General features: G+C 39.3%; 1 protein-coding gene across 9 annotated transcripts in view; it reads left to right on the top strand.

Moving 5' to 3' along the window:
- The window catches only part of dync1i1a (dynein cytoplasmic 1 intermediate chain 1a), an 82,633-nt gene that overhangs the window by 59,321 nt on the left and 7,895 nt on the right, over nt 1-15,417 (top strand). For all 9 annotated transcript variants that reach the window (XM_088600500.1, XM_088600503.1, XM_088600499.1 and 6 more), the window contains 5 exons: nt 2,721-2,867; nt 3,264-3,377; nt 3,896-4,029; nt 4,506-4,650; nt 14,487-14,627. In XM_088600500.1, coding sequence (XP_088456626.1) covers nt 2,721-2,867; nt 3,264-3,377; nt 3,896-4,029; nt 4,506-4,650; nt 14,487-14,627 — 681 coding nt within the window. The remainder of the gene's footprint in view (nt 1-2,720; nt 2,868-3,263; nt 3,378-3,895; nt 4,030-4,505; nt 4,651-14,486; nt 14,628-15,417) is intronic.

Genomic DNA, 15,417 nt, shown 5'->3' with positions numbered 1-15,417 from the left:
TGTGTTTGACACAGTTACAAAGGACAGTTTAGTACATAATACCAACTATATAATGATTACACCGTGAATAAAATTGTGTTGACAGTTTTTTACTTTTACATTATATTTCAGTTTTCACATACAGAGCACTTCAAAATTAATTAATTTGACAAAGCCACTACTGAAGTAGGCTGTGTTCCACAGCCTTAAAGCTGTATGCTTGAATCCAGGCTGCAGCATCGTCTGGCTGTTGCTGGGATTGGCTTAGATTGGCACTGCATCCTTGCTTCTCAGCAGTGACTCCTCATAGCTGCCTGGCTGTGAGACTATGTCGGCGGTGTCTGTCCTTTGATTGTCAATTGTGTTTTTGACTAGATATCTACTATCCAGTATGCCATTTTTATAGTTTGTTTATATGGTATAAAACAGGGATTTGGTAACCTCTTGAAAGTGACATGCCAAGATAATTGTTTAACATCAGTAATAGTCTTACATACACTTTAGCAGTCTCATGAATTAATATTCAGATCTTACCATTTAGGGTGATCCTTTCCTTTGCTGATTTTAAATGTTAAAATATCTTTTCACAGAAGTATTTAGATCCAAATATTGAGAGCAGGGAATCTTCAAATAGTCAGATTTTACAGTCGGGGAATTCTAACATGTCACGATAGGGACCCTGTGATCTATATTGGTATCCTGGGGCATCACAGATCACCAAACTTTGAAGCCCGTATGTCTGATCATTGTAATTCAGTGAGCTGCGTTTTGAAATCTTTGACACCCATTCAGTGAAACACTGTCAAATACACATCCGTAGTAACAGCATTGTCTGGTTTGATAGGAAAACGTTGGGCCAAAATGCTGGAGATCCTGAAATCTGACAGAAAAGTCTGATGTGCATTCTTGGATGTTCATTACAATCTCAGCAACACTGTTTGTGCAGTGTTTTGAAATTTCTTGAAGAACAGAAAATTGGGGTATCCATGTCCACCCCAAAATTATAAGTTTCACAAGAAATGTCTTCCATTTTTCAAAATGACTGATGGAAGTTTGGTTTGCACGCTGCAGGCGGTAGTAGAGTTCATTTAAGATGTGAGTTGACGTAAGAAACATCCACTTGATCTTTTTCTGACAAAAATGTCTTGATTGCAAAACAATCCACAAAATGCTAAAACCATTCTACTGCTTTGCCAGCAAACATTGACAGAATGTCCTTATATGGACTGTCCATCTTCTCAAGCAGTTTGAAACCCTCTGTGTATCAAGGCAAATCCAGCAGCAAGAAAATTCACCACTGCGGTCTTCACGTTATTGAGCTCAAAATTCGAAACCTTGGCACAAAGATTTTCTTGAAGAATAATACAATACAAATTTACCACTGGGTGGCCAGTTCGATCCTTAATGATCTTTGCACAATCCTTCTGGTTTCTGACCATAACAGTGTCAGTTGTCACAAAATATTTTTTTGTTATGTCAGTTACTCTTTCCTAAAAATGATTAACAAACATCTTTGCTGTTTATTCTCCTGTTGTGCCAATCAAATCATGCCAATCAAAGTAGAAGGCTGGCCTAGTTAAAATTATGTGCTAAACAAACCGATAGAATAATTTTGCTTTCTGTGTCAAAGAGCCTTCGTTGGGTAACGTCATTAGCTAATAGATTGATAAAGCAGTCAAGCATGGCATGTAGTGTTATTTCTACATAGTTTCTTCACAGTTAATTATACTATTTCTTGGTGTGTGCCAATCAAAATCATCTTGCGTTACACTCATGGCGCCTGTGATGTACTTTGCAGACCCCTGATCAAAGAAGACTCAGACAATGTGTCCATCTAAGTATTTTTCATAAGCAGCTTCTTCAAATCCGGTGTTTCCTGTTTCATATTTTTTACTTGGATTCCACTTAACTAATTAATGTTGAATTTCTATTGCAGTTTCTACAATATTTGCTTATCTTTTCTAACCGTTTCAGGTTCATTTTGTGAACGTGACTGGTTTACTAACAATCCCAAGTATCAAGATTGAAGAAGAGCAGTGGTCCTAATATAAATCCATGTGAACATCACACAGTTTTGAGAACATTAGAAAGGTTACAAATGAGAGGAAGCCTTTGGGCCTCTCTAGCCATTGATCCGGTGATCTCATCCAACTGTTTCCTGAAAGAAGTTAGGGTATCGTCTTCAGTAACAGGACTGTTTATCTTGTTCCAGACATGTTATTTAGGTCATGTTATTTAGGTGTAAGATATAGCTCTATTCAGAAAGTCACAAATGAGAGGAGGCCATTGAGTTTACAGTTGATGTGGACACACTGGAAATAAATCGCACCCACATATTAATTCCTCTTTAATACCCTCCCCCAAATCGGACAAGTTAAAGTAAAGAAACAATCGTTACTTCCATAACTTTGAGGGGGAAGAGGAAACACAAGGAGAAAGGAAAGGAGAAAGGACACTTCTCAAAGATAGATACTCCAAGCTGTATCTGAGTTAGATTGGTACTGTATATAATCAAAGGGTGGTGAGGGATATCCTGAACATTAAAAAAATAAAATCATAAAAGGATGTGTGAACTATAGTATAATAAAATAAATAAAAAAGACACTGAAATGATAAAAAACAACATTTCTTAGTTTACCAAAGCTTTGTAATCACCCAGTAATCTGAATTGAAGTAGGAGGCGTAGCAATTATCTCTGTCTCTTTCTCAGACTGTGCATTCCCCTTTTTCTCTCATTGCAGTCATCAGTAATGTCTGTCGGGTTTGCACGATTTCATCCCAACCTGGTGGTTGGGGGCACTTACTCTGGGCAGATAGTGCTGTGGGATAATCGCAGTCACAGGAGGACCCCAGTGCAGAGAACACCCTTGTCAGCTGCTGCTCACACTGTAAGAGAACAGAAGACTCATTCTTCATTGATAATGGGCACACATACCACTGCAGAAACTACGCTAAATTAGATGTGCATGTCTGCAATTATGTGCTTTTGCAACCTTATAGAATACCGTATGTGCAACTGTTTGCTTTTATTCCCATAGCTATAACAATGAAAGACTATCTGCAAGACTGTGCTTTGCTATATTGTGTATACAAGAACCGTTACTTGCTAATATGATCACGTAATGAATAATAGAAGTAACTATTTATCCAGGGCTCAGTTTGAGTTCTGCATTTCAGGAAATGTTATTTGGAACTTCTTAGCAAGTCAGATGAATGTGAGAGACTGAATATGTGTATGCTGTATCAGAACACGTTTGGATGTGATTTTGTGTTTACTTCCCAAGCACCCAGTGTATTGTGTGAATGTGGTGGGAACCCAGAACGCCAACAATCTGATCACAGTTTCCACAGATGGTAAGATGTGTTCCTGGAGCCTGGACATGCTCTCACAGCCCCAGGTTAGTTATTCATCTCCATTTTGTAGGTTTGGCAACAATTTTTTTTTTGTTTTACCTTACATGATTAGAATAAAGAGATCTTTTTTAATGTTACATAATCTCTAAGAAAATCTACCCACATCTTCACACTACTCTTATTTTGCAATGATTATATGCAATTTGTGTAATTTAGAAGAGTATGATTAGTTTAATGTGCTTTTGTGGTATTACTAAAAGTCTTGACTTTTACGTTGTATGAGATGCTGTGGGAACTGTGCTTTGTAAAGTAACAGGGGGGCACTGTATCAGCAGACACGACGCCTGGCAAGGTAAAAGAACTGAAGGATAGATCTTTTTCCTTTTTTAGTGTGACAAACATCAAACTAAGGATACATAACATAATACCCAAGATTCAGGCAGAATGCACAAAATGAGCAAATGTAGAAGAGGGTCTTGGCAAGGCGTTTGTTTCAGCTGTCTTAAAGATGTGGGTACAGCTCAAAAGCATTGATTGTTTTTTGGGGTGTAAATGTTATCAGGAAAGCATGGAGCTGGTGTACAACAAGTCTAAGCCCGTGGCGGTGACTGGCATGGCCTTTCCAACAGGAGATGTGAACAACTTTGTAGTGGGGAGTGAAGAGGGCACAGTTTATACTGCTTCTCGACATGGCAGGTGAGTGGCACACACCAGGTAGACCGAGAGTCTGCTGCATACTCCAAATGGCACTTAAACAAACATTCGGGATGGTGGGTATGATAAAGCAATGCAGTATTCTCTTGCTCTTAAAAAATGAGCAGACAGTTGTAGATACATATTAAAAAGTATCACAACTTGTTTTTTTCAGCTAACCCACTGTGAGTAGTTGTGTTGTGTTTTGTCTTAGTGAGGTACAGTATGCAAGTCGGTAGGAGCCTGTTTGAAACAAATAATAAACATAATGCAAAATAAGTTGCATTAGGTTTAACACTTGCACATTCCTGGTTGTCTCCTGTAACTCACATTACAGAAGCAGACATCTGTATATTAAACCAAATCTTTATTGATTAAAACCTGCCACACTGTATATACAGGGTAAAAAATGGCGATGGGATACAATGTCTTTTTTACAGCTGAAAAAGGACCAGCTTGTTTGCCTTTTTTGTTTTCAGTAAGGCTGGCATTGGGGAGATGTTCGAAGGTCACCAGGGCCCTGTGACTGGCATCAGTTGTCACAATGCGGTGGGCCCAATTGATTTCTCACACCTCTTCGTAACGTCATCCTTTGACTGGACCGTCAAGCTTTGGACCACAAAGGTAAGAGAAGCAGCTGAGGTAATGTCGCTGATATTTAAAAGTAAAGAGTTAAAAAAATACACATGGTAACCTCATCAAGATCTATCAGGTTTGCTGCATCTGAAAACCAAAGACACTTGTGACAGATGTGGCTGAATAGTCCTCTAAGTTGCCTAATGAAATAAATAATTTCCTAAAATATACCTCAGTTTATTTTATCTGGCACTATTAAAAGACTGGTGATCAAACTACTGTATTAATTTCCTACTTTTCTTAAAGCTGGCTTATTTTGAAATCCATACTATCGATAACAAACTTGGAGAACTAGTCATTTGACAAATTCAGATTTGTTATTAATCCTCTATATTTCTTTATGAACTATATTAATTATTTTAACAATGAAAACAGTTCAGGATTATTACCTGTATTACAGCATACTATATGTAAAGCTTGTACCCTTTGTTACTGAAGCATCAAAGGAGATTATTTATCTGTGCCACAATGAACTGGTTTGTCATGACATTGTAAAGAATAATCTCTGTATTGCACATACCCTCCCACACTGTTTTATAAATACAGGTACAGTGATATACTGTATATGCAGTATGACTGTCTCACTCTTGGTCATCTGTCACTTGCACCTGCTTGTCCTGCAGAGCCTTATCAGGATACGGTTCTGGTAAAAGTTCCTTTATGACATTAACAGAAAGTGTTCCTGCTTTTCAGGCTTTGTCAGCTCTTTTTGTCACATTAAACATAGCTTGTGGGTGTCTTTAAAATGTACTTATGTCTAATCTCTGTATGGGTGAATGATTAAAAAACACAGTCATTTGCTCCCATGAGAAAGAAGCACTGAGTAATAGTTTGGAGCGTGTATTGAACAAGGTGCGGTGTCTCCTATACTGAAGAATATAAATCACCAATCCCTGGTTAGAAACCAGCTGACGAAGAATACATACTGTACACCGTGACTTTGCATTTGTATAAATGTGTGTGGTTGGGCTGCTATTTATGAGCTGTATCCAGTGATAGAGGAAGGAAGGAGGGCTGAGTTCTTGTCAGAGGCTCAAACCACACTGAGAGGAGGGCGGGGGAGCTTGTACAGACACCACTCTCTGTTTTTGCCCTTTACCCCTGGAGACAGAGGTCTGGCTCTCTTCCACTGAAGAAAAAAAAACAACTGTGGGTTTGTTAGGGTGGATCTAGCCGGAGGTCGCGACAGAAAGCACAATCTTGTTTTCTTTCAAGATGACGATTAGAACGATACTGTCCTTGCACTCATGGCAAGGAATAAACACACTTGAATTGAATTAAACTACATTTTATAAGTATCACCATAAACATTAAACCTGACTGCAAGGTATCTGTAAGAAAACCGATGAATGGAGTATGTTTAATCTGCTGGATATCTGTCTCTTATCACTCCATTAAACTGAATTGGGACACTTGGTGAAAGTTAGCCTGATTTTCAAAATGACGCATACTGAGAGGTTGGACACAAGCTTTTCTATCCATTTTGTGGGAGTGGCACAAGCGTATGCTAATCAAAAATAGTGTTTCTGTTTTTGTCATATTTGTGAGTTTAAATTAATTTAGACTTCTTTTTTGTATCATGCAAGAAGAGAGGAACATACCTTTACATGTTATTATTTACAACTTCTTTTGTATTGCTCTGATAATGAAAAAATTGTGTGCGCTGACAGTCTGGATTCTATAGCCAGGGACCTTTGATTCACAGAGCCTATTCCTGTGAACTGACAACAGAGTAAAAGCGAACAAGATATAGAGGCAACAGTTTCTTGTCATTTGTTTTCATACACAACTTAAGAAGTTTTCCTACAGTACAATGAGAGGCATTTTTGTGAAATTTTACAAGGCTATTAACGCGAATGGGAATAAATACATTATTTGAACACATGGAACGTAAATCATTCATTGTGCATTTCACTATGTAGACCGTGGCGTCTTGATTTATTAATATCCCCCATGAAAAAGCAACACAAAAACATCTAACAATGATTTGTGGATTGGGGTGGCAAGGTGGCGTAGTGGCTAGCGTTGCTGCCTGGCAGCTCTGGAATCTGGGTTCAATTCCTGTCCAGGCTCCCATAAAGCGTAGTTCAGGACCCTATGCAGATTGTATAATCCAGAAGTAAGTGGAGAAGGACATCAGGGGAGGAGACGAAGAGGATCAGGACAGGTTGACAGACGGGGGAGTGACTACGGTGATCCGGTGCTCGGAGGGCGTGGCGATGGCAAAAAAGTTCAGACAGTCCATAACCGGTTAATCCATCCAAGACGAGACAAACAAGGTTAAAATCCGGAACGGGATCCGGAACAAGGACAGGGAATAAAACCAGGGTAAGGAGGCCAGGCGCTCCGAGCCCCGGACTCAGACGGTCAGGACGCTGTGGTGAAGCCTGTGCCGTCGGGTCTCTCCTGGACCCGCTGGTAGGTGGGCTTCAGGGCGTCCATCTCCCAATGCTGAGCCAGGAATAGCCAGAGCGCCAGGCTGAAATAGTGTCAGACTAAACAGGGGGCAGGTGCACGTAATAAACTAAAATACGAAAGGGTCGGGTCGGAGCGCCCTTAAGAGGAGGGATTACGATCGTGACAATTCCTGGGGTGCTGCTGTATCTGTACAGTACTGTATGTTGTCCCTGTGTGGCCCTGGTGTGAGTGTGTGCATGGCTGTGTGTGCCCTGTGATGGACTGGCATCCTTTTCAGGGTGTATCCTGCCTTGTGCCCATGGCTTGCCAGGATAGGCTCCGGCTCCCCTGTGACCCTTTATTGGCTAAAACAGTTACAAAATGGATGGATGGATTTATTTAATGATAAGATAATATATTCTGCTACTGTAAAAACACATAAAAACTCACACTGTTATGTTAGGGTGGAGGTCAGCAAAAGCCTTGTACAGAGCAAATTCTTTAAAGGGCACCTGCGGTCCCAGTTTCTCACCATCTTCCAGCTTGTGGAGGTCAATGACCATTGTGTGCAGAGCCCTCTGACTCTGAAGCTGCATGTTACCGTATGTTAGCTGTATAAATGGCTGACCCTGCGCTCTGACCCCCAGCTTCTCTCCCTGTCTGTGTGTCTCATGGAGAGCAAGCTGGGGTATGCGAAGTCAAATTCCTGATGCATTTTGCATAGAAGAATATGTGACCCTCAATATGCAAATGTGACCCTCATTTTTTATGGACTTCAATTAATTATTTACGATCAATATAATTTTTCTTTGTGGAATGTTAGAATGATTAAAATAAAATATTGTAAAATGTGTGAAGCAAGACACACTAACCAAACCATAACTCTTTCTCCTATTCGTTTCTATTTCTCGGTTCTACTTCATTATTGAATTTGTCAGGGTGTTCTAATGCATTTTTGATTACCTGGGCAAAGAGTACATTAATACCAGAAGATGACCTACTCAAGGTTGTCTTCTTTAACCTGAAATAAAGGATGCTCAGGCTTGACAGAAGGATTGAGTAAAATCTTAGACTGACTGTCAGTAATACTTGCCAGGAATTCCCAATCCTGGCTCCAGTAAAACCACACACCTGCTTGTTTTCATTCCAGCTCAGCTCAGTGACCTAATTGAATCTTTAATTGAGCTAACAAATTGCTTGACTGGAACATTTGCAACTTTTCTCTTTTTCAAAATTCAGAAGTCTGGAATTGTATTCTGCTTAGGAAATGCAAGAGTTAAAAGGCAAACGTCAACATGTTTTAGAGCTGAAAACAGTAAAACAGCTCAAATTCATCCTATTATTAAGTCAGTTAAGGGTTCCATTGTGTAACTGGGTGCTCGGCTGGGACAAGAAGCCGATGTGTCGTCTTCCAGGAACCGGATTGGGAATTCCTGGCATAGTTATCATGCATCTTTGAAGCATTGCCAAGTGGCATACACTGTGTGTAACAGCAAGGTGTCTTCTGTGTCCCACTGTCCCGATTTAGGCACAGAGTCGTAAACCCCCTAACAAACTATCAGCACAGTAGTGCTCGGCTTCATTTTCATACTCACCCAAAAAGAATTTGCTTCCTAAGAATGAAACCACAAGAATGTAATCTTCCCTGTATCTGCAGACATGGCTTGCAGTGCAGCACACACCTTCTCTGATTGACTTCTGCTTATTTGATGTTGTCTCATTGCGTGCCAGATGTTGACATTTGCCCACCGTTCCTCAAGTTTGGAAAGTTTATACATGTATTTTTTTAATGACAAAGTTCCTTCCATTTGCTGAAACCCCGACACGCATAAAACGTCATTTAAAACTCTGCAAAACGTTGCGGCTATAAAAATATTGAGTTTGGTGTGAAATTGAAAGTCACTCTAAATGCACGAGCTTAGTTTTCAAACATTATCCAGTTAATGTTTATTTTTTGACACAGTCAAAGGTTCTGAATGTGCCAGGTTTTGCAGAAAGAGATCGCAACGAGTAACATTTGTTATGCATTACATAAAATTAATGAAAGCTATTGGAAAAGTGTATCAGCTTGTATTAAAATTAAAAAAAAAAATACAATCTGAATAATACAGTAGCTTCTGTGTATGATTACAAATTTGATTCCATTCAGTAAGCGTTGCAAAAAGAAAGTTTATTTGTTTTCAAAAATGTTTTTCCTGCAGCTCTCTGTATCAGGGCCAACAGAAACCTATACAGTACATACACTTGCATTCATTTGTAGCATTCCCAATCAGACTAACAATTACTTTTTGACAAATATGTACAGGCTTCTTTCATAAACATATATTTCATAAGCAATTGTTGAATTTAGTTAGACAGTTTGAAGTCACAGAGGCAAACCATGAATAAGACAACAGCCAGAGTGTATTTTTTTACAGTTTTAAAAAGCACAGTACTAAAAAGAGGGAATTTATGTTACTTTGTGAGATACTTCATAAAGAAAATAATGAATACCCTGAATTCTGCACTTCAGAGGGTGACGGAGTGAGTCCCCTCTTTTGTGTGATGCACTCTGGGATGAACATTGCTCTGTAAATACAATGAATAATTTTGTTGTCCAACCTAACTTTCCTTTGTCCGAGAGCAAATGGGGAAAAAAAGGAAATTGTAATGAACTAGAATTAGTGACTTTTTTGGTTTCTTTTATGAAATAATGAAGTCGCTGTCTTAGAAGAAATCTTCCATTTATTTTTTTGGAAAAAAAGTTCTGATAGTGAAGAGGACTTCTGTAAGTTCAGCAAAACTCTTCACTCACTCGGGTACTATGACATTGATTGCCTCTCGTGTCCAAGAATAATGAAAATGGTTTGCAGCACCACCACAAGTTTGTCTGTAGTGTGTTTCTATGGAGCACGTAAATATATACAGTATATAAATATCTTTAAATGGGTATTTTAGTAATAGGCAACAGGGCAGCACAGTGAAGCAGTAGTTACTGTAGCATTGCTGCCTGGGCCCAATTCCTGGGGTGCTGTCTGTGTGGGCCTTGTACAGTATGTTCTCCCTGTGTTCAGGTGGCTTTCCTCCCATGGTACAAAGACATGCTGGTACAGTAGCTTTACTGGCCCATGTGTCTACGTGTGCCCTGTGATGGACTGGCCTCCTGTCAGGACGTTTGCATCTATCCTTCCCTTCCTGTATTGGATAAAGTGGTTATGAAACCTCTGAATAGTTTATTTCTGAACCTGTTTGCATGCAATTCTGAAGAGCATGACTTATGGAAATCGACAGATTAGACAGTGAAAATTCTGCTTTTGAGGCAGTAGGATTGCTGACACCATTATTGCCTTTTGATTCCTCAGACACTAGTCAAAGCCTGCAAATCTATTTGAATTCCTTCTTGCGGATAATAAGCAACTTCATTTGCGGCGCCTTAAGGATTTAAAAATCTTCTGGCTGCTCAGCTGCAAATTAACAGTAACCATAATAATTGGGTTTTATCGAGGTAATGCACGCACTTTTTCTAGTGAGCTAGATTCTCACATATTGCGCGGAAGAAATGCTCAAGAAATTAAAATGACAGATTACCAGTGCTGTCAGAGAGTTATATTCGAGTTGAACTTTGGTCTTTTAGGAAATACCCATTGGACTACCAGTTAACTGCCTAAAAGAATGGTTGTTGAAGGAACAAAGGAACAAATCATTTCATGTTTGTCAAATTAATGAACAATTTTAAGGGACTGTGTGCAAACAACCTCCATTTATTCATTTTGCAATCACTTTATTCAATACAGAGTCATCGGGGAGCCATAGCCTCTCCCAGCAATCAGTGGGTGCAAGGCAGGATACAGCCTGGCTGTGACTCTAGTACTGTATATCACAGGAAACACACAGACACAAACACAGAGAGCATATACAAAGTCAATTCTACTCAGATAGCATCCTAGGTCAAGAGTTGAGTGCAGGGCCACAGTGCTGCACAGTGCTGCTAACTACTGCGCAACTCTGCCTCCTGTGCAAAACACACTCCCTGAAAAATCAGTGCATTACTATGAGTAGTCTTACAATGGAATATAAAAGGTTTATGATATAGGTATCTAGATAGGAATATCGATGACATCATAAAGCAAGTAGAGAAATCAAGGAAGATATGGAGGCCTCACTCTCTGTGACTAAAAGAGTTCCTAGAGGGAAGATATACAGTAATATCCTGAAGTTCAGTCCCCAAGGATACTTCTTCCTAACAGTTGCCCAGCAGTTGAAATAAGGACAGAATCAGAGCATCCAAGATTAAGACTCCTTCTGTGAGGGATCAATGGGTCTGGTGAGCACATCAGAGAAAGAGTCAGCACAGTACAAGTGGAAGACATATGGAAAAAAGAAGCAGGTGTTTGTTTGCATTTGTCACAGGCTGGGTCCATTCCAGGATGGAATCTGGCTCACTTAGTTTTAGAGAGGTGAGGCTGGTTTGAAACTCCAAATTGGATCAGCCTTTCCAAGCACAGACTGAGGAGGAATGTACTCGGGACAGAACAGATTCCCAGCTGCTGTTAGAAATGCTGTGAAAACACAGACAGCAATATATTATAAAATGTAAAAAAAAAAAAAAACATTTATAAGAATATTGTCACAGAATGTATTTAGAGAGTAATTGAAATCACTACATGGCTGAGGCCATTTCAAGGACATTTAGGCTGTCTCTATTCGATCTAATTGCATCTCTGACATAAAAATTTGGATGACTTAAAACTTCCTTCATCTTAACGTGCCAAGACTGAAGTCATGCTTATTGGTACCCCCCATCAACTTCATAAAGCCAGTCCTGTAACCCTATCTATAGATCGCTCTGTACTTGAGCTTCAATCAAAATTGTATATCAATAAAAACTATATAAAGTAAAGTTTATTATTATTATTATTATTATTATTATTATTATTATTTATCCATCTGAAGCAGCACCATAGTGTCCCTGGCAAGGCTGGTCAGTACTGGGATGGAAGAGCTGTGACGAAAACCATTTAAACATATAAAAAACATTGCAGCTACTCCTGTAAATGATGCTGGTGGAACAACTGGTGGTCCTCTTTGCTGGGGGCCATAATTTCCTAATCAGTGCTGTAGGAGGTGCCATCCTCTGGTTGAGATGTTAAGCCAAGGTCCTGAGTTCTTGATCATTTCAGATCCCATGACACCATCCATCAGACTAGTGATGATACCACAAAAAATCCCTGAAAAAAATTCCCTTTGGTCTTGCACAATGTGGCCTATTTAAATGCTGTCTTTAATTTAGCTGGTGAAATAGTTTCTCACTTCTCTACCTGAGCTGCTGTGCTCTGGGGCTGCTGCACTACATTGGTGAATGAAGTGATTCCCATTGTGTATGTCATGTGCTCCAACATCCTTTGGCATGCAAATGCAAATGCAAACAGCATCACGATCATTCATCCAGGCTGCTGTGTTATGTAGAAGCTGTACATGTAGTGATGGGAGCCAGCTGTACTGATCTCGGCAGTCAGTCAGACAGGAAGACATGAAGAGGCTCTCAGGGGATTGAGGATCCCAGCAGCTAGCGAATAGGGAGAAACCTGCAGTGTTTTATTGGCAGAAGAAGGAGAATCAGATGAAATATTGCAAATGTGTAATAAATATGTAATAAAAATGAAGCGGATAAATCTAAAGGCTTCCAACAGTTGAAACATAGCGAAGAGTTCCCCAAAAGCTGTGGTTTGCACTTCCCAGGAAAATGCAGAGAGCTACTGAAGTAGTTAAATTAACTTCCTGGAAATCCTTCTGTACCTTTTTAACATACAGAAACTAAACGCAAAGGAGACGTCTCCAAGAGTGGCGCTCAAGAGTTTGTCCAATTAGCACTGAATGTATAAGTAACAATATACTGTATGAGTACCAAAAAGTAAAAGCAGAACCATGTGGGGCACAGCCATTGGTGATCCATTGCCCTGCACAGAAGACAGAGTACACATACTGTACCCAAGAGAGAGCACAGAAATATGACTTTAAGTCTTTCATTTATTTCAATTTAACACCATCATAACATCCTATTGCAAAGTAAATTGCAGTTTACTTTAGGTGTAGTCCAATTTGCCAATCTTGCCTCTATTCTTTTAACTATTTTGAATAAATTACACCTTTATAAACTCCACCTGCAGCTGAATCAGTTGAATGCTGCTGCTTATCGCAGAACAAGATATACTTGTTCAAATCATGCTGCATAAACATTTGCTTTTAATTTAAGTGGTATGAACTATGAATAAACTGTATTGTACTATTGAAGACACCCCTAGATAAGTAAGGGAAATTAAAAAACAAAAAAAAAGTGTTGGAATATTAACTGTTTTTGATTCAAAATGTTAAAGATAGTGTCAGCCAAATGAGATAAAATACGAAAGCTTGTATGTTGTGAAAATTTTCCAAGTGTTTGACAGATCATTGTCTGTCCAGCTGGTGCATTGCTTTCTGCTCTAAGACCTTAATCTGCCTTTAAGCACTTAATTAAAATGTCTTTAATGTTGGTGAAAGCAGGATTGATATAACTTTGCTCAGGCAGCCTTTTAGGTGTTTGTGTGAGATGTCACTACATTACAAAAAATATATTTCTCTGGAATCCGTCCAGAAAAGAGCAACCAAACACATCCCCAGGTTTAAAGCAATCCCCCACACTGAGAGGCTGAAGGAACAGAATCTTTTTAGTCCTGAGCAGAGAACAGAGAAAAGAGAGAAGGAACTGGGAAGTTTTCAAAATCCCCAAAGGCATTGATAAAGCTAGCGTTATGGACTTTATGGATTTAAAGTTTCAAGTGCCTTTAAAAGTGAGAACAGAAGGCACAAAAAGTAAGAAAAGTATGGAATAAGATACCCAGCCATGTTGTTAAAATTAATACTCTGGCTTCTCTCAAGAAATAGGTGGATAGGAGCCTCATTATCAATTAGAATGGTCTTCTACTGTTTGTATCCATTGTATGTTCTTATGTTTTGCGCTGTTCAGAATGTTCTCTAGATGGCAGTCTGTATCTAATGTGGTGAAGATTCCAGGCTGAATTCCCTTCTCGCACTGTTATTTACTTGCAGAATCTCATAACTCCTGTCATCCTGGACCGCAGTGTAAGGCATTTGTGCATTCCAGCTTTCAGGCTGTCCTTAGAGCAGGCAGCCCTGAAGTGTATTTCCTCTACCTGTCTGGAAATTGTTGAGCAATACTCTGGCATTCTGGGGGCTCTTTCTTTCTTTTCTTCTTTCTTTCTCTTCTTGTCTTTTTATTCCCTCTGCACACGACAGCTGCTACATTAAAGTTACAGTACACCTTTGCAGGACTTTCATCTCCTGGGTTTTATGACACTTTGCAAAATGTGCAAAGTTTTTAATTAGACTTGCCAGACAGCCTTAGGCTGCAGTAGCGCCACAAAGTCTTCAATGCTCTCTCCGCCTTACAGCACAACAAGCCACTTTACTCCTTTGAAGACAATGCTGACTATGTCTACGACGTCATGTGGTCACCAGTGCATCCTGCACTCTTTGCGTGTGTGGATGGGATGGGCCGCTTGGATCTGTGGAACCTAAATAATGACACAGAGGTGAGTTCGCACCGCCTGCTGTTAGTGCAGAGCCACACCAACACATTTCTCATCTCAGCACCAACGTTTCATATAATGTAAGCAGCAAAATGAGCTACAGAGCTGGATACCGGCCAGAATCAAAATTTAATGTTCAATGTAATTCCTGTCTCCACGGGTGTTTCCCATAAGCTTTACTGAAACCATTTCGGTACCAGTTTAAAAAAGTGCAGTACTGTAGATAAAGAGCTGCCTGTTCATATTTAAATGTGTTTATGTGCATGTGTCTCTACGTTTGTGTTATAAGTTATATTTTTCCAGGTTCTGCTGACAATAATGTGTTATTTTTACCAGCAGAGAAATAAGTTAAGACATTATATAATTTACAACAGTTATGCGGTAGATTGCATTCATGTTCTGTCATCTGCATAGAAATATGAATCATTTAAGGACCTTATAATTTTCTTAATTTCTGTTAAGAAAAAGCACAAATATAAATAAGCACATATACTGTGGCTTTTAAAAGTGCAAAAAAGTATTTGATTTAGCTCAAATAAAACACATACAAGTTAAGAAAACAAAACTTCTTTAGCAGGAAAGAAGTGGGAGAACTCTAGTAATTTAGAAGTAACTCAAAGGCATTCCTTCTCTTTTGACAATCAAATTGAAGACCTATCAGTAACAGTTTGACCAGCAATGAAACCTGCTCTTACTGTTAGTGCACTGATTGATAGGGAAGGCTTTTGAAGTGTACAAGCCAGAAAGAGAATCCTCCTTTCTAATTATAAGTCATGAGCCCAGACAGCATGAG

The sequence above is a fragment of the Lepisosteus platostomus genome, chromosome 12 (assembly GCF_059453375.1).
Source record: "Lepisosteus platostomus isolate fLepPlt1 chromosome 12, fLepPlt1.hap1, whole genome shotgun sequence".
Lineage (NCBI taxonomy): Eukaryota > Metazoa > Chordata > Actinopteri > Semionotiformes > Lepisosteidae > Lepisosteus > Lepisosteus platostomus.
The sequence above is the reverse complement of the archived record's forward strand: the minus strand, read 5'-3'. Positions and strand labels throughout refer to the sequence as shown.